This window comes from Orbicella franksi, chromosome 5 (assembly GCF_964199315.1).
Source record: "Orbicella franksi chromosome 5, jaOrbFran1.1, whole genome shotgun sequence".
NCBI classification, from domain to species: Eukaryota; Metazoa; Cnidaria; class Anthozoa; order Scleractinia; family Merulinidae; genus Orbicella; species Orbicella franksi.
The window spans coordinates 8,444,267-8,471,124 of record NC_138149.1 but is presented as its reverse complement, the minus strand read 5'-3'; the positions used below and the strand labels follow the sequence as shown (position 1 = coordinate 8,471,124).

At 40.7% G+C, this 26,858-nt stretch overlaps 2 protein-coding genes across 2 annotated transcripts; both read right to left on the bottom strand.

Annotated features, from left to right (window-relative positions):
- Positions 1-76: 76 nt before the first annotated feature.
- Positions 77-3,872, bottom strand: LOC145488632 (GPI alpha-1,2-mannosyltransferase 4-like). Its single transcript, XM_081467536.1, is given in 3 exon segments — positions 77-598; positions 2,020-3,630; positions 3,632-3,872. Coding segments are annotated over 3 exon segments (1,962 nt in total). The 5' UTR covers positions 3,665-3,872; the 3' UTR covers positions 77-280.
- Positions 3,873-9,878: 6,006 nt separating this feature from the next.
- On the bottom strand, positions 9,879-26,838 carry LOC145488621 (uncharacterized). Its single transcript, XM_081467515.1, has 7 exons — positions 26,243-26,838; positions 22,114-22,404; positions 19,142-19,374; positions 13,684-18,395; positions 12,951-13,019; positions 12,159-12,312; positions 9,879-11,799 (listed from the first exon to the last, which is right to left on the bottom strand). The coding sequence occupies exons 2-7, from the start codon at positions 22,402-22,404 to the stop codon at positions 11,619-11,621; spliced, it is 5,640 nt and encodes a 1,879-aa protein (XP_081323641.1). The 5' UTR covers positions 26,243-26,838; the 3' UTR covers positions 9,879-11,618.
- Between the last annotated feature and the right edge of the window lie 20 nt (positions 26,839-26,858).

Genomic DNA, 26,858 nt, shown 5'->3' with positions numbered 1-26,858 from the left:
ATGTATTGGGTTCTCAGTAGAATTTTTCACAGATGGGCAATAACGCTGAACAGGGCACATTCACAGTGATGGAGAACCTTTGAGAATTATTCTGTATTTTAAAAAACAAGTGTAAATTCTATTCCTGGGTGGCCACTCTCAGGAAGGTTCAAATATTGTAACTAAATCTTACCACTGGTATGAATTATTTTTAGTAATAATTACAAAGATTATTCATACAAGCACTGTAATGGGATTTGCTTGCAGCAGAAGTTATATATTTGCTTCTGGGTACAGTTGGTTAAGTATTAGTATGGACATATTGGTAAAGATTCAGGGCAAGTTCAGATTTAATCCAGCTACTGACATTCTCCCAGGTAGGCCATTTGGTGTCTTTGGTTACCTCAGTCTCTTTTCTACAGTGTTCATGGTGAGATGCTGGATCTTGGTATCTACCCCCATAACGACTGCTTGTGCATGTAACAGTTTTCTTTTGGTCCGAGCTAAAAAGACTGCTCAAGTCAGGGGGGTCTTCCATGCTAAGGTGAGGCTGAAATTGTTTCAAGATTTTAAAAGTTGGATGATGAAATTCCACTGTGGAAGGACAAATCAGAAAAACCTGTTTAAACAAAAAGAAACGAAAACTGTGTGTTGGAAACAAACAAAAACAAGTGAAACTAATGTAATGTACAGGGTAAAAAAAAAAATCTTAAAAGTTGTTGTCACTGACTTAAAAATCTTAAAATAGACGTTTTGGCTAAAATACTATAACCTTCAGTGATGAAATGAATGTTAATGGCGTCTAAATGTAAATGAGATGTTTATAAGAATGTGAGGAACTCGCTAGGGATTAATTTAGCATTTTGTAAATGTCTGGAATATGTGCATGGTCATTAATTGAGTTCGGTTCGCGAATGGAATGCCACGCTTCCAAGAACAATCTACGTGACCACAAGGGACAGCAGTCTATGACCTTGACATTGTTAAAATCAAATTCGTGGTTGTTTTTCATACAGTGTTGCGCCAAAAGAGAGTTCTTATCACATGTGAGGATGGCTCTTTTATGTTCTTTTGTTCTGGATCTCAGTGCTCTGGATGTTTGACCGATTTAAAGTTTTTCACAGTTTTCACAATTGATTTTATACACAACACCAGTTGACAGGTGTTGATCGAATTTGTCCTTCGGTTTCTTCAGGATCAAACCAACCGTCTTGACGGGTTTATGAGCAACATTTACGTCGAACTGTCTCAAAGTTCTTGCAACTACAATTGTCCCAAAGAAGGTTGCAACTACAGTATTTTTAATGTAAGGGTTGTCAGCTCGCATTGTTAAATAGAGCTGGAACTTTTCCCCAGCAACATAAGCTCTAATCAGCTACTTTGAGGTCACATGGTATTTAACAATAAAACTGTTTCCTGCCAAAAGTTTCTGAGCAGGCAACAGGGACTTTAAGCAACGACAACACAGACGGCAACGGGAACCCCATAAGATCAGGGAAAACCCAAAAGGCCCACTGCGCATGACTGGCGGGAAACAGGTTGATGTTCTGCGTTCGGGCCCGACGTGAGTGAAGCTCATTTCGCGTTGTCTGAAAACGTGAGTTTTCGTTTTGGTTTCCTCTGCTCTGTCAACGCTAAATAACCTGTTTTACTAATTTCGAGGAACTTTAATGTTTGGTTTCTCTTGTTATGTGAGATATTGCATTTTAAAGAAACCTCGAGAAATCTGAAGCGAACTCAAGCCAGTCGGTGAACATGTGAGTACCGTGAAATATCTTTTTGAAACCTTATGTAAATAAAGACAACTTAAACGAATTTCAATCGAAATTTTTCCTTTCAAGAAGTACTCAAATGTCAAATAGCTCATTATGGTGAAATTCTAACACATTTAAAAGGGTAGACACCATTAAAACTTGTGTAGCTGTTTCCCTAACAATGCAAAAGCTATGACCTCAATAGTAACTTTTAACCAAGAAAGGCAATATTTAGTACATTTAACTTGCATTAGGACCTTAAAAAAACTCTGTGCCAATTTCTTACCTCACTTTTTGTTCCATGGGTTTCAAGCTCCTCATTGCTCAGCCTTGATATCATTTCCAAATGTTTCTTTAATGCATCTTCTGAGCTGCCTTTCAAGTCATACAATACTAAGTTGTGATGAAATCCTCCTTCATTGTCATGCCCATGCATGGGCCATGCTAGAAGATGTTGTGGTGGCATATAGGTGCGATAAAAAGTCACATGGTATGTTGTGTTAAGGGTTTGACTCTTTGCATTGTAAAGGTACTGCTGAAGATGTGCTAAGCAAGGGTACACACCCCCCTGATGCAGTATTCCAAACAAGGCACATCCAAGTATGTTCCATAGACACCAGGATAACAGTCTCAGGAGGGTGAAAGATGGTCTAAATAAGCTTTGAGAAAAAAGGATGATGAGTGGTATGAGAACTGGACTAATGAACCTAGGTTCTTGATGTGGTATAAATGACAACAATACAACAGGAACTAAACAACTGCACAGAAGCATATTCCATATAAGATATGCTTTGTGATCATCGCTGCTGTTGACCTTTTCCTTTCCTCTGCTTAGCAATATTCTTGCACAGTCTACAAATTTCCTCTTTATCACAGCGTGAACAATGAAAGCATATAAAGCTACAGCCAAAGGCCCATACAAGAGTGACATGTTGATTAAAAAGTGAGTCATCCTCGGATGGAGCCCATGTTCTTTCAGTGAAGTTGTGTCCAGGTTGTAAAAAATGAAGTTTACTGGAGTAACAACAAATTGTCTTTTCTGCAAATAACCAAAGTAGTGAGAGTCTGCAATGATCAGAACAAGCATTGTCAGAATGCTACCGACTCCCAGACAAGTGCAGTATCTAAAAATATGTGTAATGAATTTTATACTCCTCTTATCAGATGTCCACTTCAGAGCACAAATATCCAGTAACAAACAAGCCAAGGGGACACTAGCAAAAGCCACAAAGGTTGGGCGGATCCAAATCCCTGTACCTATAATGACACCCATTGAAAAGTACCGCAGACGGTCCTTTTTCGTGCGTAATGTGTTGCCGTTTGATATAGCAGATACTACCAACTGGATTAGCAAGGCGAATAAGATGGCCTCAGCAGTATTGGAAAAAGTACGCGTGAAGAAAACCAGCGTGACGAAAGATGTTCCAAGAAGACAGAGCGATGGTGCTGGGTCGATACGAAGGTGAGGGCAAATTTTATAAACTGACAGATCGATGATCAGCGAAGCAGCAGAAATGAAAAGTCTTGGAGCTACAGTGAGAGTTCTTGATGTTATAACTCCTTCACCAAGGACCTTTTTCAAGGTGTACAATGGAAATCCAGCGAAAACATACGGGAAGGTTACAGCACGCACGGGAAAAGCCTCGTTGAATTCCCATGTCCTTATGTGTTTAAATCCAAATATATCACCGGCAGTGATTTCTGTGGCCTGAAAAAACTCATCTGGGTGAATATAGCCTGTTTGTGGCAGGCAAACCCAAATGAAACGGAAGAGAACTGCAATCAACCACACACAACCAAGATATCGAGCCGCCATATTGGATGATCTATACCAGAAGTCTTTGCGGTGTTGAATTATAAGGCCGCTGACCATCTTCTCAGTTTCTTGCAGTAAAGGACTGCAAAGGAACATTTTTTTCTCCCTCGTTCATCAGTTTTACTATTTGTTTGCTTTCGTTTTTGTTTGTTTTCTTTTTTTAAAAAAAGAATGGCTCCTCGTCTCCTTTATTGATGCAGATTTCCGATTTGCGTCAATCACGCCTGCATGCTATGCTGGTTGTTGAGATCGAACGGGCGACACAAATCTTTTATTTATTTTCTTTTTCTTCTCTTCACAAAAGAAATCATTCTGCTTAAGCCCCGGGCCGGGGTACTCTTTACAACGCCCTGTAAGGGGATGCTCAGCCAAAAAGGGGTATCTTTCTTAGGCTTCAGGTATATAAAAGGGTAAGGCTTTCACAAGTTGAGGCATATGGAAAGGTAGGGAAATCTGTCCTTTGGGTAGAACGTGAACGGGAATTGAATATATGAAACCAGGAGCCCGAAACGTCTTTTTCGGTTGACATCTCTTGTGGTGATGTTTCATGTTCTCCCATAGTGTCGCTCATTAACTTCATTCCAAGGGTTTAGAAAAGGGATGCAGTATTCTTAAGAAGGTACGTGAAAGAAGTACCTTTTTTTAATAAAAGGTATACGAAAGGAATACCTTTTCTGTCAAAGTGGTATACTAAAGGGTATGGGGTTGGGCCTCGGGGCGGAGTCTCTCCATGGAGAACTTTGTAACCCTATCATTTGTCTATTTAACCTGCGAACAGGCTCTAGTGTTTGAATTTCGCACTTAAGCACTTCGCTTTGGCGCGCTAGGCCGTTTATGAACGTCGCGCTTTGCGGAACGAAACAAAGTTGAGGGTTGGAGGCTTAGAAAGAATCGCCGACACGATTCGCGCGCCGGCTCGTCTCGGGTGTCTCTCTCGTGGCTTCGCCGCTCGAGTCTCCAGCCCAAAGCACAAGAGCCTGCTGGCGGGCTAATGTCTATTACACCGTAAATACTCTTTTTAGGCTCAAAATTTTTCGTGGCCAAAAAAAGAAGTCTGGCCCATGACCTTCCAGATAGTAGCCTGCAAGCAGGCTCTCGTACAGTGCGGCATAAGCAAAGGCCAAGCTGCGCACCCGTTTCTTGCAGCTACGCCTTTGCTCGTTCCGCATCGCCTGGGAGCCTGCTCGCGGGCTCACACACTGGTTGGACGCTATGAGCTGTAGTAGACTTTTGGTGAGCAAGGTCGATCAGTAAACAAAGTTATGTGGCATACGGCCAGCTAACCGCAAGGCTCAGTAATGCCGTGAAAGGGATTAATTTAATCATAATTTTTATTTATCAATAATTGAGGTCGAGGGTTAAAGAAGTGTAACGTTGTTTTTCAACTACGCCCAGCCCTTCACATGTAACGAAGTGTCTCACACAAAATACGAAATTACAAGATGTTGTTTTATTTTGCATTAATAATAGTACACCTCCATAAAGAGCCAAAGCTTGCTTTCTACGGCTGTCCTCGGATTTGCTTTTACTTGGAACATTCCCCATTTGTTTGACAATTGTATCCATGAGGACAGCAATGCTTTCCATCACTGCAGCAGATAGCATTCTTTACAGGACAACAGCCATAGCGTTGATCTTGGCCTCCAGCTTGTTGATAATCTTGACCAAGGAGTTTACAACAGGTGAAATCATCCGGGCACTCTGATTTGCCATCCATACAATAATTTGCACGTTTTGACAGTTTTGCATTCTTGCCGCTGCCAGACCCATGCTGTGAATGACGTGAGAAGTATTAGGAAGGGGAGGAGGTAGAACCAATCAGAAAAGAGAGTTTTGTTTCCAATATGATCATGTACATCGAATTTATATTTTTTATTTTATCCCACGTCGTATATACATAATGCAATTTTTGCTTTTTCCGTGGGCGAATCCGGGATATTTCAATGGGGCAGGGGAGGGGGAGGGGGGAGCTGGTATCTTGGGGTTGCAGAATCGAATTTATTTTATGGCTGAGTATTTTATCTCACGCCGTATACGCATAATACAATTTATACTTTTTCCATGGGGATCCAGGATTTTTCAAGGGGGGGGGGGGGTGGCTGGTATCTTGGGGTTGCAGAAACAATGGCGCATGCCTCAAAAATGTGGCAAATTGATAACTGGAACCTAAATGAAAACTGTTACACCGGAAATACTAGCAATGCCACAAAGTAGAGATCAGGGTGACGTACATGTATCTGTCCAGAGTGTTTGCCTTAATGTCTGCCATAATATTCACATTTTTTTTTATTTTGTTGCTCCTGCAAAGAGTGACTGTAGGTACCGAATCCATCCCTCCTCCCTAATCCCGCCCCTGTATAATCTCGCTTGTAGCGTCAGCTTGGTTTTTTTTATGTAATGTAATGCAGTGTGGATAAAGTTTCACATATAATCCTCAGGTTTTTCTCTCGGTAAACAATAAACCTCGGACTTGTAGGGAGATTTACTCTGCGAGGCTGTAACTTTCAGTAGCTGTTCATTCATTCCTCGCAAAGATTTCGACATATTTCAACTGTCTTTCCACGTCGTTTGACATTGCCATAGCAACTGCATTTTGACATGCAGGTAAACCGAAACGTTTGACTGGGTTCTGTATAATTATTTTCCAGTTTTCTCAAGTAACATTGCATACCCAGTGCCTTTTGTCCCTTTTACATTGTAGTATCAATTTTGATCAGTTCCCGTCAATTCACGTTATTTCTGACTTTCTGAGGAAATAGTGAGATCCAAGATGGCAGCAGGCTAGGGGAGTGGGCTCCATTTACCCCACGCACCCTACCCCCTACTGTCCCTCCTTGATTTTCGATGGTGGGGGTGCATGTGAGTTTGTTTGTACGGTTGAAGAGATAAAAGTACAAAATACAGCTATTACTTCATCATCTGCCGTAGATCATAATTATAACAACGTACAAAATTTAACAAAAATGACTACAACAACGACCAACGGACTCCTTACAAGGGGACTGAGGAATGTATCAAAATTTTCTAATCACAACTCACGGACGTAAACATTTGAACCGGCAGAAGTAATTTATTTGCTTCTTGAACTTAAGAGCTCGCACGTTACGGAAATATTAGGAGAATGAAGATCTAGGGATTAACGAAAGTGGGGAGAAGAAATGGCATGGGGAGCAATCCACCACGGTGAAAGGAGCCTCCCAATAGGGTCGTATTTTTGTTGTTGGACCTCGTTGGGGAGCCCCCAATTTTTACGTTTATTGAGTTACCCCCCACTCCCCTCCCTCTCTCTCCAGATATAAATATTGCAAGCCCAGACACTATACACAGAGAAATCGTGGACAAACTTTGCTTGTTATAAGTGCAGCCCTGATCGCCGTCTGATGTACTGTCTTGCCCTTCTTAGGGTTTCCTGTAGCGCAAGAGAGCACCATGAAGACACACAATAGTGCTGAAAGCAGACCCACGTACCACTTCATCTGAAAAAGAGAAATCTTCAAGTTAGATGAGAACTGTGCGAAGTCATCTTCCCGGTTCCAGGAGGGAGGACAAGAGTCTGATGTAGGAGCGTACAAGTAAATTGGGCTCGAGGACTTTGGTATCACTATAAGTTAGAGTGTTCGATTCAGGACGAAATGCTTATGTTTCTACTTGCTAAAGTATCATTTAGGCTTGCACGCGAATTGAGGACTAATCTAATCGTCAGTGCAACGTGTTGTTGATTGGCTTGGATTGATGAAAGGTTCTTTATCATAAAGTCGTTATAGTCTTTACTGCTGTTAATCGACTGGTGTCATTCAGGTGGCTCGAACCGGGCCAAAACTGTCCTCCTCTTTTGGAGCCTGATGAAAAATTGAAACGTTTACTCGACCGGCTTGGCATGAGAATTCTCTAGGAATATAGTCAGCTGTACATTGCTCTTCTTTGCTTTGACTGCTTCTAGTGTGAAAATATGTGTATGCCCGTTTGTATCCTTCCTTCCGCCACGCATTTAAAAAAGCCATAAAAAAGAAAAAAAAAGAAAAAAGAAATCCTTTAGCTTAAAGTACTTTCTTTTAATGAAAAATTTATGATAACCGAGCACTACTCGTTCTATGCTGACTAGCGACAATTTAGTTTCACTAACTTTTTTCACAATTTTCAGGTGAATGGGAAACACTTCAGAACCTTTCTGTCTCAATGAGTGCGCCCTGGGCTCTAATTTATAATTTTACGTCCCCTTTGTAAGTCTTTGATTAGAATTGAACCTCATTAACTTTTAAACAATTTTGTTTTCCTTCTTGAAAAACTACTCAAGTCACATTCTAGTGCCTTTTCTTTGTTCACAGTTACTACAAACAGCTTTTCGTGATAAAATACGTCCAATCTCCTATCCAGAAAATATCTAATGTAAAACCTTTTTGAGATATTCTCATTTTTTGGAAAAAAATTATCCTTCTGATAATACTGGCTAACTATAATTTAACAGTAAGGGTAAAAAAATGCAGTGAAAACTTCAACCGTAGAAAGCACCCTGAACAACACAATCAGAATAACAAGTGAGCCAAAATAAAGCCTCCCTCTATGTTGACTTGTTCATTGCGCGACAAGATACACCTTCGTACAAAAAAGCGCGGTGTGATTATCAACTCTGTTAATTTATTTGTTTGCCAAACATCTTAATGGGTGCTGTGTACAGAACATCAAAGCGCGTTGGTGTTCTGTTCTTTAGCCAAAGAAAACAAAAGAAACAAAATTGCCAACACAACCCCGGAACAGCTAAAGTAAGCCCTCCGAAGATGAAAACTGACAAAAATAAAACAGATTATGTCAGACATTTTTTCACTTTATAACTCACTGACAACTACGCAGTTTCTGAAAAAAGAAAAAACTTTCTATACAACATGTATGCGTTTTGTACGTATAGAAAGACAAATACTTCTAAAACAAACTGTCTAATTATGTCATATTGCGATCATGTAGGGAATTCATGCTACTCACCTCAGATCTTCGTAAAGGAAATTTCTCACACTTGTGCTTGCTGTCCGATAGATGGGGTCTTTTATGAAAAGTGAGACGGTGACGTTGCTTTGACATCGTTAACTTACAGGAAAACCGGCTGCCAAGTGTGCCAACTACCTGTTCGTTTGTTTTATCATGTAACGCCTTATTCTGGCAGCTACCTGAAGTTATAAGTAGTTAATATTTACGAAAACAATATTGACTTGTCCGGCTATCAATATGTATCAATGGACATCCTAAATCAACAATAAAATAAATTCATTGACATCAATACCATGGCTTTTAAGGAATAGTTGAAGAAAGTCGTTGAACGCAATGATAAAATTAGATTTAAGTAAGGTAGCTAGCTAGTAGAAACGACTTTCAAACAAAGTTGCGGGTGCACGGTGATGTAAAAATTGTTTGTTTTGAACGCTTTTTAAAGCAAGAACCAGTGTTAACGTGGCAGATCTTAAGATCGGAAAAGTTGAAAAAATCCCAGGGCATTGATGTGGGGCTTATTCAGTGAATAAACATTATACTTACACTTTCGAAATAGCCTCGAGTTGTCAGTATCATTGCCATTTGATAATACATAATTATATGTTAGTTCCACGTCACTCAATAAATCTGGTTTATTCAGTGATACAGCGTGCGTTCCTTTGGGGTGATCCGTGGGATGGTGCATCAAAGTAACCGACGAATCCACTCTAGTCACGGATTCTTCGGTTCCTTTGATGCACCATGATCAGAGTGATCTTGGATCACTGATCCTGATCCAGATCATCCCAAAGGAACGCACCCAGAGATACACCTTTCCACCAGAAGAAAAAGGCCCTTTGATTCACTGCTTGCCCTTGAAGGGTACAATCTTACAAGGACAACGGTTACCATTGAACGAACAGTCGTGTGGCTCCAAGGGATCTGGGTCGAATACTAAGCGGAACGTGTTTCTCGCTGGGTCCAGCTCTAATCGTGGCAACTCTTGCGAAGCACAAAATATAGCAGGAACAAGTCCTTTGTTATTTACACTGACCTCGTAGGCTCCCTAATAGCCTAAAGTAAGAAGTGAATATTTTTCAAAAATCCTCAATTTCCATTTTTTCAGTCCCGTTACTGAGGAGAGAAAATGTGATCTGTAGTGAAAACAATTTGATTATTCGCTCTCGATTTCTATGCTTGATAGTTGACTCCAGCTGTGCCCTCGTCAACTATCGTCTCGAGCTCATAATCTAATTGTTTTAAACACAGAAACAATTTTTAACCAATCAGCGCGCGTTTTTTCTTACGCTATTTTCTAAAGCTTGTTAAAATAAGATTTAAAATATCTTAACAAGTGCGACAAGGAAGAGTGCATTCAAACAAATTAACTTTATTACGTTTAACATTTCATTAATTAACTAAGACTTTGTTTCCTTACAAGATGAAAAACAGGCTTTGCCCGTGCAAAAAAGAACTATCAAGACACGCTGACAATTAGGACGCTGACTGAAACCGCTAAGCGTCTCGTTTACGAAAAGTCGATCGAAAAATAGTCTACGAGCTAACCCGGGCACGATCGGGGATAACTAATTCTCAGGCTTCTACAAAGAATAACTCGACGGGCAGCTCACAAACAAATAATAAAAAAAAGCAGTAAATCCTAGTGTTTTTATCTGGCGTTTCTAACCTACAGTGCAACTCAAAACAGATCGCCAGTAATTACTTACAATTCACTAGTAAGACTATAAGTTCTACTAATGTTAAGGTCATTAGCTAGGCTCGAACCACTCAACACCACGACTCTCTTAACTTGTGTTCAAAACACCCTTTTCTATCATGTAATTAAAGAACTAGTATCGCTTACGGAATTCACTTTGGCTGACATACTCGATAAGCCTTCGTAGACGGCTGAAGAAATCTCCGATCACTAAGTGGCCGAAGATTTGGTACTTCGTAAACGATTTCTCGGAATGCGTTTTATTTCATTTGCTTTATTTCTTCTTTGTCAAGCTCCAAAAATAAAAAAAACAAAAAAAATTAAGTGAAGCCGTGTAATATCCAAAGAGGCCTTCCAATTTGAAACGAAACATCAAGCGGCAACAGATGCAAAAACATTTTCGTATTCAGTTAAGTAAAAAAAATCGTTACAAAGGAAATTACTTCGAAAAAACTACGTCACACATCCGTACAAAAATGGTAATAATAATTACAAAAAACAAACAAACAGTATCAATCACAATTTGGAAAAAGCAAACAAACAAACAAAAAAATAACCATAAAAAAAAAACAACAAAACAACTGGAAGAAAAGCTTTGCAAAATGAACAATTAAATTTTGGGATTTTCAAACCAGGGCTTAAATGTCCCCTGAGACAATTGGTAACTAAGCACAACATATCATTTGTAAAGCCGTAGTTGATCTTTAACGGCGAATCAACTAGTCTGCCGTATCTTATTATTCTCTTCAGAAGCTCTCCGTCCTATTCTAACTTGCTGAACAATAATTTTTCTCCCATACCACATCCTTGGATGACGTTAAAACAGGAATAACGCGATGAGATGTGGTCTTCTAAAAGAGCAACGTTCATTCAGCGTGCTTTGCGCGTTGTTTCTCTCAGTCACCCATGCATAACCTCCCGTGGAATTACCATAACATGACTGATTTTTTTCTACAAATCGAAATTTCCCTAATATTGCACATTTTCTTTCTTTGACTAACTGAATGCATTCCGCGGAAGATCAGCCTGTCTGTACCATGTTTCCAAAAAATCCCACACAGTTTTCTGAAACAGGTAGATTCTGCGATAAGGGAGATTGCGCAAATGTAGAGTCCGTTCGCAAAGCACACTGGTTAAGCGCGGTCCTCTAAAAGTGAAAAATCATTGACGCACTAAAAGTTACCAAGAAAAATAAAAGGAAATCACCAAGTTCGAGCAAGTCATACAAGAAATCGAACAATCACCCAGCATCGAATCAGCGTCACCAAAATTAAAAACAAACAAACAAACTAAAGAAAATAAATCAAACCATTTGAAGAAGCTGTTTTAAACTTATTCTGTAGAAAGTTTCTCGGTCCGTGTCAATTTGTCCATTTCAGAGACGCTTCGCCTTTCAAGGACGCTCCAGCCACAGTACTGTATCATCGTCCCCGGCCTGCGTGCGTCCAGGAATGAAGTGGATTTTTTCGTCGATGTTTACATGCTCAGTCTTTGGTCGGCGAGCAGATTTCATTTTTTTCATCATCGGAAGACGGACGTTTCCAGTAACGCACATCTCCGCGGCCAGGTCACATCTGCAAAAAAAAGGCAACAGATGTAAGGAAGTATGACCATGCCGAAATCCAGTCCTTTGTTACCGAGGAACATTTTACGTTATTGTATGAGACAACTTAAATCGCCTACATTCTACACAAATATCGCGATAAATTCTCCATAACACTGCAGTGAAGCCACTCACGGTTCCACTCGAAGTTTGAACGTTTGGTGACTTTATTTCTATGGGCTGAAGATGCAAACAACGAAAAAATGTCGCCTATTTCCTAACCAAGTACAGGTCATTGCACAGCAAACAGGTCATAGAATCGTGGTGAAAGGAAGCCGCATTCCGCCAACATGAAATTTAAGTAACAGCAGAGCTGGGATGTTGTTTTACCTATATCCACAAGGACAGCAGTGCTCGTGGTCTGAACAGCACACAGCGTGTGGCATAGGACAGCAGCCGAATCCCCCGCCGGGGAGTTCACAACATGTCTCGTAATCCATACAGGTAGATCCATCAGGGCAATTTATGTACCTGACTTCAGCATCTGAAATATAACAAAAATAAAACGACAAAATTGATTGGATTCTGCGCGCGCTTTCACTGGCTAAAACAAATATTCTATCAGAGTATAGAAGTCGGATTAGAAGGGGCCAGGGAAACTGAAAAAGAAACCAAAACCGATGAGTAAAAAGACAGATAGAGAAACAGACGCTCCCACCAACGGACTCGTGTCCAGACAAAAGCTGTGCCAACCAGCCAATCAGGCAAATGAACTAGGTCAACCTAGTGAGCTAGCTAACCAGCCGACAAACCAACCAGACAGACAGACAGACAGACAGACAGACAGAAAAACAGACAGACAAAAAGACAAACAGACAGACTGGCTGACAGGCGCCACGATGTGCGTGCTCTGGGTTGAAATCTGACCATCTGTGCAGGAATACTGGCCTCTCGATATTTGGAATCCATGGTAACAACCACCTGAAGAAACTCAAGCTACCTGGAAAGCTATTCAAGCCAACTAGCAACTCAACACAATCGTGGAATAGAGAATTCCATCTATCTAATGGCAGCTGTACTGCTCTCATCGCTGTATGAAGACGTGTGGCTGGTTGCAAATCGTCGCTGAACGCATAATTAGTTATACAAGGGATGAGGGTACTTTTCATTAACCTTACATACCTGTTGACGTCCTAATAACTGGGATGCTGTTTATCATGTTGATGTGTTCAGCGGTTTTATTGCATTTACCTGCCAAAAAGAAACATTTTTAGTTTTCCCGGCATAACACGAATCTATAGTTGCCAATCTATTCATGGTTTCTACTAAGTCTTACTAAGTGTTCAACTATTAACGACTTTGCTTTCAGCATGGTATTCACTACGCAAAAGCACAAGTGCAAGCACGAGCACAAGCACGTGCACGTGCACGAGCACGAGCACGAGAACGAGCAGGAGCATAAACACGAGCAGGAGCAGGTGCACGAGCAAAAGCACGTGCATGAGCACGTGCACGAGCACGAGCACGAGCACGAGCACGAGCACGAGCACGAGCACGAGCACGAGCACGAGCACGAGCACGAGCACGAGCACGAGCACGAGCACGAGTAGGTGCACGAGCACCAGCACCAGCACGTGCACGAGCACCATACACAAACGTAGTAAGGTGTTGTCAAGTAGTGCCTTTTGTTGGGGCATTTTTTATCAAAAGGCGCTAATTATTAACATCTTACACAGTCTACGTAAGTTGCTTATGCGCTAATGAAAACCGGCCTAAACAAAACCCAATTTTTTTAACCAGGATGCTTCAGCCGATTAATATAATTTTTACTACTTATAACATCACCCTCTTCTCCCCTTCTCGTGCTCTCATGTTCGAAAAAGAAAGACAAAAAACAGGACGTGGATCAACTAACCTTCCTTCACGTCACAAGTGTATCCTTCAGGGCAGCAGTGCTTATTATCACTGCAGCAAACAGCATCTTCCAAAGGGCAGCATCCATATGTTCCAGAGGAAAGCTTACAGCATGTGTTTCCTTTCGGACAGTGATACTTTTTATCAGGGCAGACTATGCCATCAAATCCCTTCTCGTCAGTAGTTTTCTCCACTGCCGGCACCTTCTTAAACATACTTATACTTAGGCTCCCTTTACTGCAGGTTCCAGCCGAGACATCGCATGTGTATCCATCAGGACAGCAATGTTCTCCGTCGCTACAACAGACAGCATTTGGAAGTGGGCAACAACCCCATTGTCCTGAGGAAAGCTTACAGCATGTGTTTCCATCTGGACACTCAGATTCCCCATCTGGACAAACAACACTGCTCACATCAACGTGTCTTTTTGAAGCCGGTAGCTTTTCTAACAAAGGCAAGACTTTGCTTCCTCTTGTACAATATCCACCAGTGCAGGTGTATCCATTAGGACAGCAATGTATTCCATCATTGCAGCAGACTGCTCGTGGAAGTGGACAGCAGCCCCATTCTCCAGAAGCAAGCTTACAACATGTGTTTCCATCTGGACATTCCGACTGCCCATCAGGGCACACAATGCTCTTCACATCAGGTTTTGTTTTTGATGACGGCAGCTTTGTTAACATAGCTATACTTCTGCTTCCTTCACTACAGGTTCCAGCAGAAACATCGCAAGTGTATCCATTTGGACAGCAGTGAACTCCATCACTACAGCAGACTGCTTTTGGAAGTGGACAACAACCCCATTCTCCTGAAGAAAGCTTACAGCATGTGTTTCCATCTGGACACTCAGATGCTCCATCTGGGCAAACAACACTGTCCACATTAACCTTCATTTTTGATGCTGGCAGCGTTGTTAGAATAGGTGTACTTTTGCTTTCTTGACTACAGGTTCCAGCAGAAACATCGCAAGTGTATCCATTAGGACAGCAGTGAACTCCATCACTGCAGCAAACTGCTTGTGGAAGAGGACAACAACCCCATTGTCCTGAGGAAAGTTTACAACATGTGTTTCCATCTGGACATTCCGATTGCCCATCAGGACAAATAACGTTATGTACATCCAATTTTTTCTTTGATGCTGGCAGCTTTGTTAACATAGGTATACTTTTGCTTTCTCGATTACAGGTTCCAGCAGAAACATCGCAAGTGTATCCATTAGGACAGCAGTGAACTCCATCACTGCAGCAGACTGCTTGCGGAAGAGGACAACAACCCCATTGTCCGGAAGAAAGTTTACAACAAGTGTTTCCATCTGGACACTGAGATATTCCATCTGGACAAACAACACTGTCCACGTCAACCTTTCTCTTTGATGCTGGCAGCGTTGTTAGCATAGGTGTACTTTTGCTTTCTTGACTACAGGTTCCAGCAGAAACATCGCAAGTGTATCCATTTGGACAGCAGTGAACTCCATCACTGCAGCAAACTGCTTGTGGAAGAGGACAACAACCCCATTGTCCGGAAGAAAGTTTACAACAAGTGTTTCCATCTGGACACTGAGATACTCCATCTGGACAAACAACACTGTCCACGTCAACCTTTCTCTTTGATGCTGGCAGCGTTGTTAGCATAGCTGTACGTTTGCTTTCTTGACTACAGGTTCCAGCAGAAACATCGCAAGTGTATCCAATAGGACAGCAATGTATTCCATCACTACAGCAGACTGCTCGTGGAAGTGGACAGCAGCCCCATTCTCCAGAAGCAAGTTTACAACATGTGTTTCCATCTGGACATTCCGACTGCCCATCAGGGCACACAATGCTTTTCACATCAGGTTTTCTCTTCAATGATGGCAGCTTTGTTAACAAAGCTATACTTCTGCTTCCTTCACTACAGGTTCCAGCAGAAACATCGCAAGTGTATCCATTTGGACAGCAGTGAACTCCATCACTACAGCAGACTGCTTTTGGAAGTGGACAACAACCCCATTCTCCTGAAGAAAGCTTACAGCATGTGTTTCCATCTGGACACTCAGATGCTCCATCTGGGCAAACAACACTGTCCACATTAACCTTCATTTTTGATGCTGGCAGCGTTGTTAGAATAGGTGTACTTTTGCTTTCTTGACTACAGGTTCCAGCAGAAACATCGCAAGTGTATCCATTAGGACAGCAGTGAACTCCATCACTGCAGCACACTGCTTGTGGAAGAGGACAACAACCCCATTGTCCTGAGGAAAGCTTACAGCATGTGTTTCCATCTGGACACTCAGATTCCCCATCTGGACAAACAACACTGCTCACATCAACGTGTCTTTTTAAAGCTGGTAGCTTCTCCAACAAAGGCAAGACTTTGCTTCCTCTTGTACAATATCCACCAGTGCAGGTGTATCCATTAGGACAGCAATGTATTCCATCACTGCAGCAGACTGCTCGTGGAAGTGGACAACAACCCCATTGTCCTGAGGAAAGTTTACAACATGTGTTTCCATCTGGACATTCCGATTGCCCATCAGGGCAAATAACGTTATTTACATCCAATTTTTTCTTTGATGCTGGCAGCTTTGTTAACATAGGTGTACTTTTGCTTTCTTGACTACAGGTTCCAGCAGAAACATCGCAAGTGTATCCATTAGGACAGCAGTGAACTCCATCACTACAGCAGACTGCTTTTGGAAGTGGACAACAACCCCATTGTCCTGAGGAAAGTTTACAACATGTGTTTCCATCTGGACATTCCGATTGCCCATCAGGACAAATAACGTTATTTACATCCAATGTTTTCTTTGATGCTGGCAGCTTTGTTAACATAGGTGTACTTTTGCTTTCTTGACTACAGGTTCCAGCAGAAACATCGCAAGTGTATCCATTAGGACAGCAGTGAACTCCATCACTGCAGCAGACTGCTTGTGGAAGAGGACAACAACCCCATTGTCCTGAGGAAAGTTTACAACATGTGTTTCCATCTGGACATTCCGACTGCCCATCAGGGCACACAATGCTTTTCACATCAGGTTTTCTCTTTGATGATGGCAGCTTTGTTAACATAGCTATACTTCTGCTTCCTTCACTACAGGTTCCAGCAGAAACATCGCAAGTGTATCCATTTGGACAGCAGTGAACTCCATCACTACAGCAGACTGCTTTTGGAAGTGGACAACAACCCCATTCTCCTGAAGAAAGCTTACAGCATGTGTTTCCATCTGGACACTCAGATGCTCCATCTGGGCAAACAACACTGTCCACATTAACCTTCATTTTTGATGCTGGCAGCGTTGTTAGAATAGGTATTCTTTTGCTTTCTTGACTACAGGTTCCAGCAGAAACATCGCAAGTGTATCCATTAGGACAGCAGTGAACTCCATCACTGCAGCAAACTGCTTGTGGAAGAGGACAACAACCCCATTGTCCTGAAGAAAGTTTACAACATGTATTTCCATCTGGACATTCTGATTGCCCATCAGGACAAATAACGTTATGTACATCCAATTTTTTCTTTGATGCTGGCAGCTTTGTTAACATAGGTATACTTTTGCTTTCTCGATTACAGGTTCCAGCAGAAACATCGCAAGTGTATCCATTAGGACAGCAGTGAACTCCATCACTGCAGCAGACTGCTTGCGGAAGAGGACAACAACCCCATTGTCCGGAAGAAAGTTTACAACAAGTGTTTCCATCTGGACACTGAGATACTCCATCTGGACAAACAACACTGTCCACGTCAACCTTTCTCTTTGATGCTGGCAGCGTTGTTAGAATAGGTGTACTTTTGCTTTCTTGACTACAGGTTCCAGCAGAAACATCGCAAGTGTATCCATTAGGACAGCAGTGAACTCCATCACTGCAGCAAACTGCTTGTGGAAGAGGACAACAACCCCATTGTCCTGAGGAAAGCTTACAGCATGTGTTTCCATCTGGACACTCAGATTCCCCATCTGGACAAACAACACTGCTCACATCAACGTGTCTTTTTGAAGCTGGTAGCTTCTCTAACAAAGGCAAGACTTTGCTTCCTCTTGTACAATATCCACCAGTGCAGGTGTATCCATTAGGACAGCAATGTATTCCATCACTGCAGCAGACTGCTCGTGGAAGTGGACAACAACCCCATTGTCCTGAGGAAAGTTTACAACATGTGTTTCCATCGGGACATTGCGATTGCCCACCTGGACAAACAACACTGTGAAGGTCACTTGTCCTCTTGGATGCTGGCGACGTCTGTAATACAGCAATTCGTTTGGTTTCCTTTAAACAAGTTCCAGCTGAAGGAAAGCAAAAGTATCCTTTTGGACAGCAATGCACCCCATCGTTGCAACAAAGTGCATGTGGAAGTGGACAACAGCCCCATAGCCCTGAAGAACTTTCACAGCATGTATGGGTACTTTGACACTCTGACTCACCATCAGGACAAACAACACTGTCACGCATTTTTGAAGCCTTGACAACTGACAACTTAGGACGCTCTACAGAGGGCGACTTTCCTCTTTTTGCAACCTTTACCATCATCAGATGCAGAAGTTTACTAAAACCTTTCTTCAAAGACATTGGTGATGACGCAGAAAGAGCAGGTAGGGTATAAACACCTGATGAGCAGGTTTTCCCATCAGGAGAGCATTTGAAACCTCTTGGACAGCAATGCAGGTGGTCAGAACAACAAACAGCTTGTGGGAAAGGACAGCACAAGTAGCTCTTATCAGCTTTGCAGCAGGTGTGCCTACAAGTTTAAAATGAACAAATACAACGTTTAATCAATGAATGAAAACAATCAAACTATAGACCCTATTCATAAATGGCTGCCAATTTAAAATTCTTTTGTGTGCATTTAAATTAGCCCAGCTAACCTCCTTGGAGAGTAAAAATTCTTCTGAATTATCAACTCAAAAACGAGGTAAGTTGGACTAATTTAAATACTTAAATGAGAATTTTTAATTGGCAGCCATTTATGAATAGGGTCTATAGCTGTCCCATATTATATGTTACATACTATAAGTATGGGTGAGGGTGCAAGAGAGCTGTTAGACTTTCAAAAAGGCCTTTCCAATTACTCTTTCCTGCCTTGTTGGTTTTGCCATTGACCTTTCATGACTTACATGTACGTTGCTTGCAATTGCGACTTCATTGCTCGAAGATTACCCTCTCGTTTTGCTTGAGGGAGATGACTAAGCAAAGGATTAAGCAAAGGTCAACTTGTAGCAAGTCTAGAGAGCTGTTTGAAACACAAAAAAGCGAAATGGAATAAAAATTATATTTTGTGCATGCAGTGCATACAGCTGTAGGTATTTAACCAGCTGCCATACTCACAATTTAGAGAGCTGCATTGTGGCCCACTAGTAATACAAAAACTGATGGCCATGTGCACCTTTGACTGGAACAAACTCAAACCAAACTTAAGATAACAGGGAAAAGTTCTGTATCGTAACGCCTTGCAATGCTAATAGTTGCATGCACATCAAGCATTACCTCTCAGGACAAGCAAACTCCTGATTGCATTTCACAATTTTAGCCGCAGATGAACTAAAGATGGCTGCAGGAAATTCAATACTGGATTCTTGGCACAGGCCCTTCTCACACGAGTATCCACCAGGGCAGCAGTGGACCTGGTCACTCCCTGGTACAGAACAACAGGAGTGGTCAGGGGGGCACTGCCCCTCACCACTAGCACAAATGACAACATTCCCTTCAGCAATCTCGTTCTGTGGGTCACAATAATGATATACATGTAAATCAATTAGATCCAGAAGCGGTCGATGAAGTGCCACTTTGTCAATGCGATCCTGCTAAAACCTATTTATGTTGAATTGATGTATTATTTCATTTATCTGGATTGAGTGTTGTAACAGGATGACTAAGGAGACTGTGTAATTCAACTAATTGCGTACTAATGACACAGCTTTACAAAGAGTTGAGTGTGGTTTTGGTATACAATCATTTAAATCTACTAGCAGTCTATCAAGAAGGCCACTCTCTTATTGGCTACCCTACTCATGGTCTATTCTGTTGCGGATAGTGGGTAGGCTAAAAAAATGGTGGCAGCTTCTGTACATTTTCAAAGTTTCTGTGAAGAGAATTTAGATAAAGTTTTGAACGGAAAAGAAAAGAAATTTCAAAAAAAGAGAAAAAGCAGCAGTCCCTACTTTTGAACTTGCCTTTTTTAAAAAGGAAGAAAGAGAAAGAGTACTTGGAAGAGATTCTGAGTTCTCTTATGACCCCTAATGCTGATGGCAGCACAACATACAAAATAAACAGCACGCAATGCATGCAGAAGTGATGACGTTTAAAAATTGTTCCTAGAAGATTGGAACATGAGCAGACAAATTGATTCTTAAACTTTTAGGTTAGAAATTTTAGGGTTTTACATTTAGGGTAGTCCATTGGTGGTTCATTCAAGTAGTTCATGTACCAGGCCCATCTTGTTTATCCATGTGCTAGGAGTCAGCATAATATACCAACCCAAATATAAAGCACTCTGCTGAAAAGTTCCTCTCTCTGAAATCAACACCTTATTATCTTTACAGATATTTGGCAAAGCTAATTACCTCACTGGAAATTAATTTGTTGTTTTAACCATATACTTGTCCAAAAGAAAATCATTTTCTCTTAACTTGTCATATCGCGTGTGCGATCCGCTTGTCTATCTAACATCGTATGTATCGAACATATGTTATTATGAGTTTGCCTGTGAGCCCAAATTTATCTGACACTGTATAAACCAAATCCACCCCCAAATCTTCGTTTAAAAGCTGAAATTAAAAGCACTCCGCTGATCCGACAAACAGCAAAGGAAAGCCGCAAAGTACAAGTTTCTCTCTCTGAAATCGACACCTTATTATCTTTAAAGATATTTGGCAACACTAATTACCTCATAGAAAATTAATTTGTTGTTAACCGTATACTTGTCATCGCTGAACATTCGTATTGTCTTTACCCTGACAAAACGATTATCGATTGTTTAATCACAACCACTCTTTCGTTGACAGAAAATATAAAACAGCACATTTCCAAAACTTCATAAAAAACTGAAAACTGCAAATGAATCGTACCCTGACTTCATTATCACTACTTTAAACTGTATATTTCAGTGCTCATACAATGCTCATTCAATTCACTTCAGGACTGGCAAAAGTACATGTACAACTGCGATACCAATCTGTAAATTTTATGTAGACCCTTCAGCTATTGTGTGTGCCACTTGCTTGTCTATCTAAATTTGTATGTATGGATGATATGTTCTTATTACGAGTTTGCCAATGGCTGCAAATTTATCCGACACTGTATGAACCAAAATCAACCCCCAAATCTTTGTTTAAAAGCTGAAATTAAAAGCACTCCACTGATCCTACAAACAGCAAAGAAAAGCCGCAAAGGCAACCCGTAAAGGAATGTTACTCTCTCTGAAATCAACACCTTATTATCGTTAAAAATATTTGGCAACACTAATTACCTCACCAGAAATTAATTTGTTGTTTTAACTATATACTTGTCATATTGATTAAAACCAGTCTGCTGATCCTACAAACAGCAAAGGAAAGCTGCAAAGCCTTCAACTATCGCCTGTGCAACTTACTTGTCTATCTAAACTTGTATGTATGGAGGATATGTTCTTATTACGAGCTTGCCCATGAATCCAAATTTATCTGATACTGTTCAACCCAAAATCCACCCTTAAATCTTCTTTTAAAAGCTACAATTAAAAGCACTCCACTGAACCTACAAACAGCAAAGGAAAGCAGCAAAGGAACTCCCAGAGTGCATTTCGCTTCCACAGGGGGATAAATCGTGCGCTTATGTCGCGCACGGACATAAGCGCGACAAACTATGTGAAATCATTATCCAAAGGAATGCATGCATGCCAGCATAAAGCAATGATGTCACACAATGTGTCATCCCTTAAAAAGTTGTCATCAAGTATTCAAAACTTCTCATTGCATTACTGGTAAATTCAAGAACAATCTTCAGATTCTCTCAATTCATATGAAGGGAGATTTGACAAAAGCTAACTAAAGGAGAATTTTGTTACTCACAGCAAAAAAACAAAACAACAAAAAAAATGGAAAATGAATCATGAGACAATTTGGGGCAAATGTGGCTGATCATGTCTTTTTTATCACAATTTATGCATACTGTAGATGCTTAATTCTTGTTCCTTTAGGTTCAATTTGTCGTTGGAGCAGCCCAAAAGTAGTTTTCTTCTTATGAAACCTAGTAAAATATGCTTAAAATAGAGGAGGAAAAAAGTACGCACAATTTGCATAATTTACTGCATAACAGCCCATTCTTAGCTAATAACCTGCCCCGAAAATTTCATGTAATTTGTTTTTTTTTATTGCACCCTGTCAGAAGGCCTGTAAATAAATGTAGACCAAGCATGCTCGAACTTTGAGTACAATAGACGGGTTATAGTTAGTGAATAGAAAGATAAATCATCAACATACCACAGTTGGAATTGCAGGGATCTTTTTCAGCAAAGGCTTTGACTTGTCACCCAGCTGACAGACACCCTTTATAACGTCACAGGAGTATCCAGCAGGACAGCAGTGAACAGAATCCTGACAGCAGACGGCATTCTTAATAGGGCAGCAACCATAGCTGCCGTCGTGCAGATGACAGCAAGTGGAGTCATCAGGACAACTTGCTTTGCTTCCAGGACATTGGTTATCCTTGGCACAGGACAAAATCACGACGCTAAAGAGCAGTGTTAACACTGATTCCTTGCACCACTTCATCTGAACAAGAAAAGCCTTAATATTAGAAACATTAAAAAAAAAAAAAAACATCTGGCTGGTTAGATCAATCAGAGGCCCTTGTTTAACACAGACTTGGACAGTGTCTTGTACATGTATCACATTGGGATCTAGGCACAATGGTGCAGTGTACCAACATTCATACCATGCCATAGAAAATACCGCCAATCAGAAAACAGGATTAGCAATTTTATATTTGATGGTAATACATCCAACCTTCCCATTGTGTGCCGTGTATATGTCACATTGATTGTCTTGGCCACTGTATTTTCTATGGATTGGTATAAGCTTTTGAGTAGTACATCACGGAATATCCCACTTGTCACTTGTATTTTCTTGGTAAACACGCTTGCCCATAAACTGAGACTTACCTAAAGACTTGTGGGTACCCTGAGAAAATACAAGAGATTTGTGGGGTATTAGGCTGATTTAGCAAGAGAACAGGAACCTCACTTGACGACAGCACGCTGTGTACAAATACCCAAATATGGTCAAATTAGAACAGAATCCAGGTTATTCAGCATGCCCTGCAATTGTCATCTGACCTTCTTGTCCTGTTGCTAAATCAGCCTATTCCATGTTATCACACTCGAAAGTATCGCATTACTACTGTAGTACAGGTGTATGTATCTGCCTGTGGATGCATATTTTGTGGATCAAAATGAAATTCAGGCTAAAATGAAATTCCTTTGTCTCCCAAATTATTCATGGATCATGCATAATTAGGGCTACTGAAGACAAAGGAAATTGAGAATCAAACTAAGTTAAAATCATTTTGACCTACAACATCTATATACTTAATTGTCAAAAGAAGTATAATTAATAGGATGAGCACTCCAAGATTACCATAGATTTTAGACCTAGTTGGACTGCTGTTTGTGAAAAAAAGTATAGTTTAAAAGTGTACCTGCCTTACCAAAATCTTAACAAACTATTAGGTGAGAATAACAAGTTTGAACCTTGCATTAGAGGACACCCTTAACTTGCAACCAGTAAAGTGTGCACTTAGGAAAGGTGTCTGCTTAAAGCAAGTTAAAAAGATAATAGGGTAAATATCTTAACTGGTGCTCCCCCAATACTTTCTGGGCCAAAGTATGCAAACACTGAAACAAATATAATTTATTTTGTAAATGAACATAACATGATTAAAACACCAACTAGTTGGGCTGGAGGCAGACCAGTTATCTCTGATATAAATGTACAAACATGACTGAGGAGATGAACTAATAACTACTGAGAAAAACACCAGCTAGCAGTCAGAATAGGACTTGAACAATCCCAATCTTGCTAGTCATGATGACTAGTCCAATTCTATCATATTGAAGTTATGTACTAACTAATAGTTGTACTGTTGTGCACATTGCTATATAACATTTGAAAGAAGAACTTCAATCTGACATGATTTGATCAAACCTGTTTGATGACCAAAGGTATTGAAATTTATAGTTCTGGTCTTAAATCAAAACATTTTCCCTTTAAAATAATTTTCAAGTTTTCCATTTCTTCCTAAAATGAAAATAGGTACAAAGCTCAGAACATAAATAAAAATGAAATTTAAAGGAACTGCATTCAAAACTTTTTTTTTCCATTTCTAAGCAAGTTTATCGGACTTTGATTTACTGCAGGAAATTCTATAGTGGTCCATGAGGCTTACATGATATAAACTGGAAAGTCCCTTAAGCTGCAAATGTATCTAGCCTGCAGTGCAGGCATATTTTGGGTGTGTGAGTGCACATTTTTGTATCAGGCCGCCATCTTATATTTGGTAACTGTGGAGGGCTGGGGTGATGGAAAATTTGCCAAGGGAGTTGGCGTGAGGTGGAAAAAAAATGGGCTAGGGGGAAGGGGAAGGGGAAGGAAAAATAATTAATAATATTACGTGCCCCACCCCCACCCCTCTCTGCCCCAACCCTCTACCGCTCAAGTATCCAATTACAATCCAAGATGGCAACATCCGAAACCTAATTTACTGAGAAAATAATGCCTTCACTGTTGGCTACATTATATCTGGTTCAAGTTGAGGCAGCTATATTAAGCTCCCCTAAAGAAGCCTTCAGTTCCAACATTCACTGCAATTTCAAACAACAGGTTATTTGTGCCAAGGAAAGACTTCACTTTCTACAAACGATAGTATGTCAGCCTGGTTGTATGTTATAACTCCAGACACAACATAAATCAATGCAGCAAGACTTATTTAATACGTAGCCCAATATTAAGCATCATAGTATGCAGTACAATCATACTGCATAACATTGTGATGCTTGGAAAAGTCATACATATACATTGATTAACTGATACCTGAACTGAGGTATGCAACATTGTATGTAGCAATTGAGTTATTAAAATTGTTAACACATGGAGTCTAAATTTCAACTTGACAGCAGTGTTGTATTGAAAGTTCAAAAGGCTTTGGCTATAGAGCCAGCTGGTAAAGACGTTCAAGTGCTTCAAGGTGAATGTTAGAGCCACGCTTCCTAGTACAGTAGAAACCTCACGCAATACACAATGGCAACAGGAAAGAGAACAATTGATATGCGTGCATCTAATGAACCATTTCTTAGCAAATCATGCAAATCAACAACTCGAAATGACCATTTGCTTTCATTTTTTGTTAGTACTTGGATTTGATTGTGATTAGTTATTAATTTTTTACCCTATTTTACCTTAGTTACTGGGGACCACTCTGAAAATCACGCAATGCAACTGGAGCTTCCTGCATAAAGATTATTTATTATTCTAACCCCCTCTTGCCTTTGGAAATTCCAAAGTGCACTGCCCTCCCTACAGAGATTTTACACTTTTACATCTCCCAACAATTGTTTCGCTAATAATTTACAGTCGAACAACTGTCTACTGTCTAACAACTGGCTTGAAATTGCAACAGACAAAATTGGATACAATCCTGACTAAAATAAATGTTTGGCAACTAAATAGGTCCTCTTCTTCAGTCACAATTTTGCGACAAGTTTTCGACTAATTTAGTGAAGAAATAATATGGACACATTTGAGCAAATCTTGCATAATTTCCTTCCTTCCTTTCCAGCAAATAAACCTCAGTTTTAAGTTGCCACTGACAACCTGGTGACTGCCAAGTTTTAGCCCTGCAAAATGTAGACCACAGTGCCTCTTAAAAAGTAGTTGAGAGAAATTACTCACCCTCAAAGAACATAAGGGAGTTAAATTTAACGAAATGAGAGTACTTGATTATAAACAAGAAAGTTTCCGTTTCGAGGTCTATGAATAGATGATCACTTCATAAGATTGCGTGCGAGCTTTAATTCTACGAATTATTTGGGGAGAAATTGCAAGTCGTGATAGTCACCTCTTAAAGCGGAAAGACATTGACAGTGAAAGCATATTTCCTCATTTCATTTTCGTTCCATCAGGTGGTCCATAAAACGAGAATGACGTCGTTGCAAATTCTTGGAATCTACTTATTTTTCCTTCCACGAGGAAATTAAAATGCTGAAACGATCAGCGAGTCGCACAAATTCACAACGCGTTTAACGCCTATGAAGGAAACTGGTGAAGTAAAATAATGATCACGGAAGGCAATTGAGGTGAGGTTTAAAAAATTCAATAAGTAGCTTCAAAATTATGTTAGTAACACAACCCTTTGAACAGATTGGAGAGAACTGATCAATCAAAAGTACAAAGCTGCTTATTCTTAAAAGCTATGAAAGCAATGAAAGTTTGCAAGACTCTACAAACGCACCATCTCTCCTATCCATCTCTTCACCTAACAAATCGTAAAAACGTCGGCAACGAGGACCTCAATTTTTTGAAATATAGATATGTAAAAAACGTAAAACACACTCACCGTTCCCACCACGCTCCAACAGCATGCAGAAACTGCAGGAAAGTGATATTCCTGGCACAGGAAAACTGTCTCGCATGTGACCCACTCGTGACTCTATTCTCGTGACTTGGGGGTGACACTGGTTACTACCAGTTTCCCTCGGTTTTCAAGAGTTTTATTTCCGGTTCCGCGCACTGAGGTTTACGTTTTTAGGGACATGGGATGGACCATGATTCAATTGAGGGAAGGAGTGGGGTTAAGCAATTTTCTGGGTTGTGCATGATTTTCTTAGGTGGGCGATAGCTTGTTCAAGAATTTGTTTAACGTAAAATTTGGAAAAAAAAACTGCCCGGTCCCCCTCCCCCTTCAAAGGGTCCGTCCCTTCGAGAAGCCCTGGGGACGGGATTGATATTTGGTATGTCCGTATTCTGACCAAGCACTTCAAGCGTTATTTCCTATTTTTGTCTGAGACAGTAGTTAAAACGTTGCACCAGGTCACACTAGCTTTGTTGCGACGCACTGGCCCGCACTGATTTGCGGCAGAAATTCTGTCGTCATACTGTTGATGATCCCTGTTTTTAGTCTTGGATGAACCGCGTTTTCACCGTCTATATGGCCTTGCGTTGTGATTGTCTCG

Excerpts from the sequence above, each read along its gene's own strand:
- LOC145488621 (XM_081467515.1), bottom strand. The coding sequence starts at position 22,404 with ATGAAGTGGTGCAAGGAATCAGTGTTAACACTGCTCTTTAGCGTCGTG. Across the intron at positions 19,375-22,113 it reads TCCCTGCAATTCCAACTGTG|AACGAGATTGCTGAAGGGAA; the intron begins GTATGTTGATGA and ends TGTGACCCACAG. Across the intron at positions 13,020-13,683 it reads CACTTGTGACGTGAAGGAAG|GTAAATGCAATAAAACCGCT; the intron begins GTTAGTTGATCC and ends TCTTTTTGGCAG.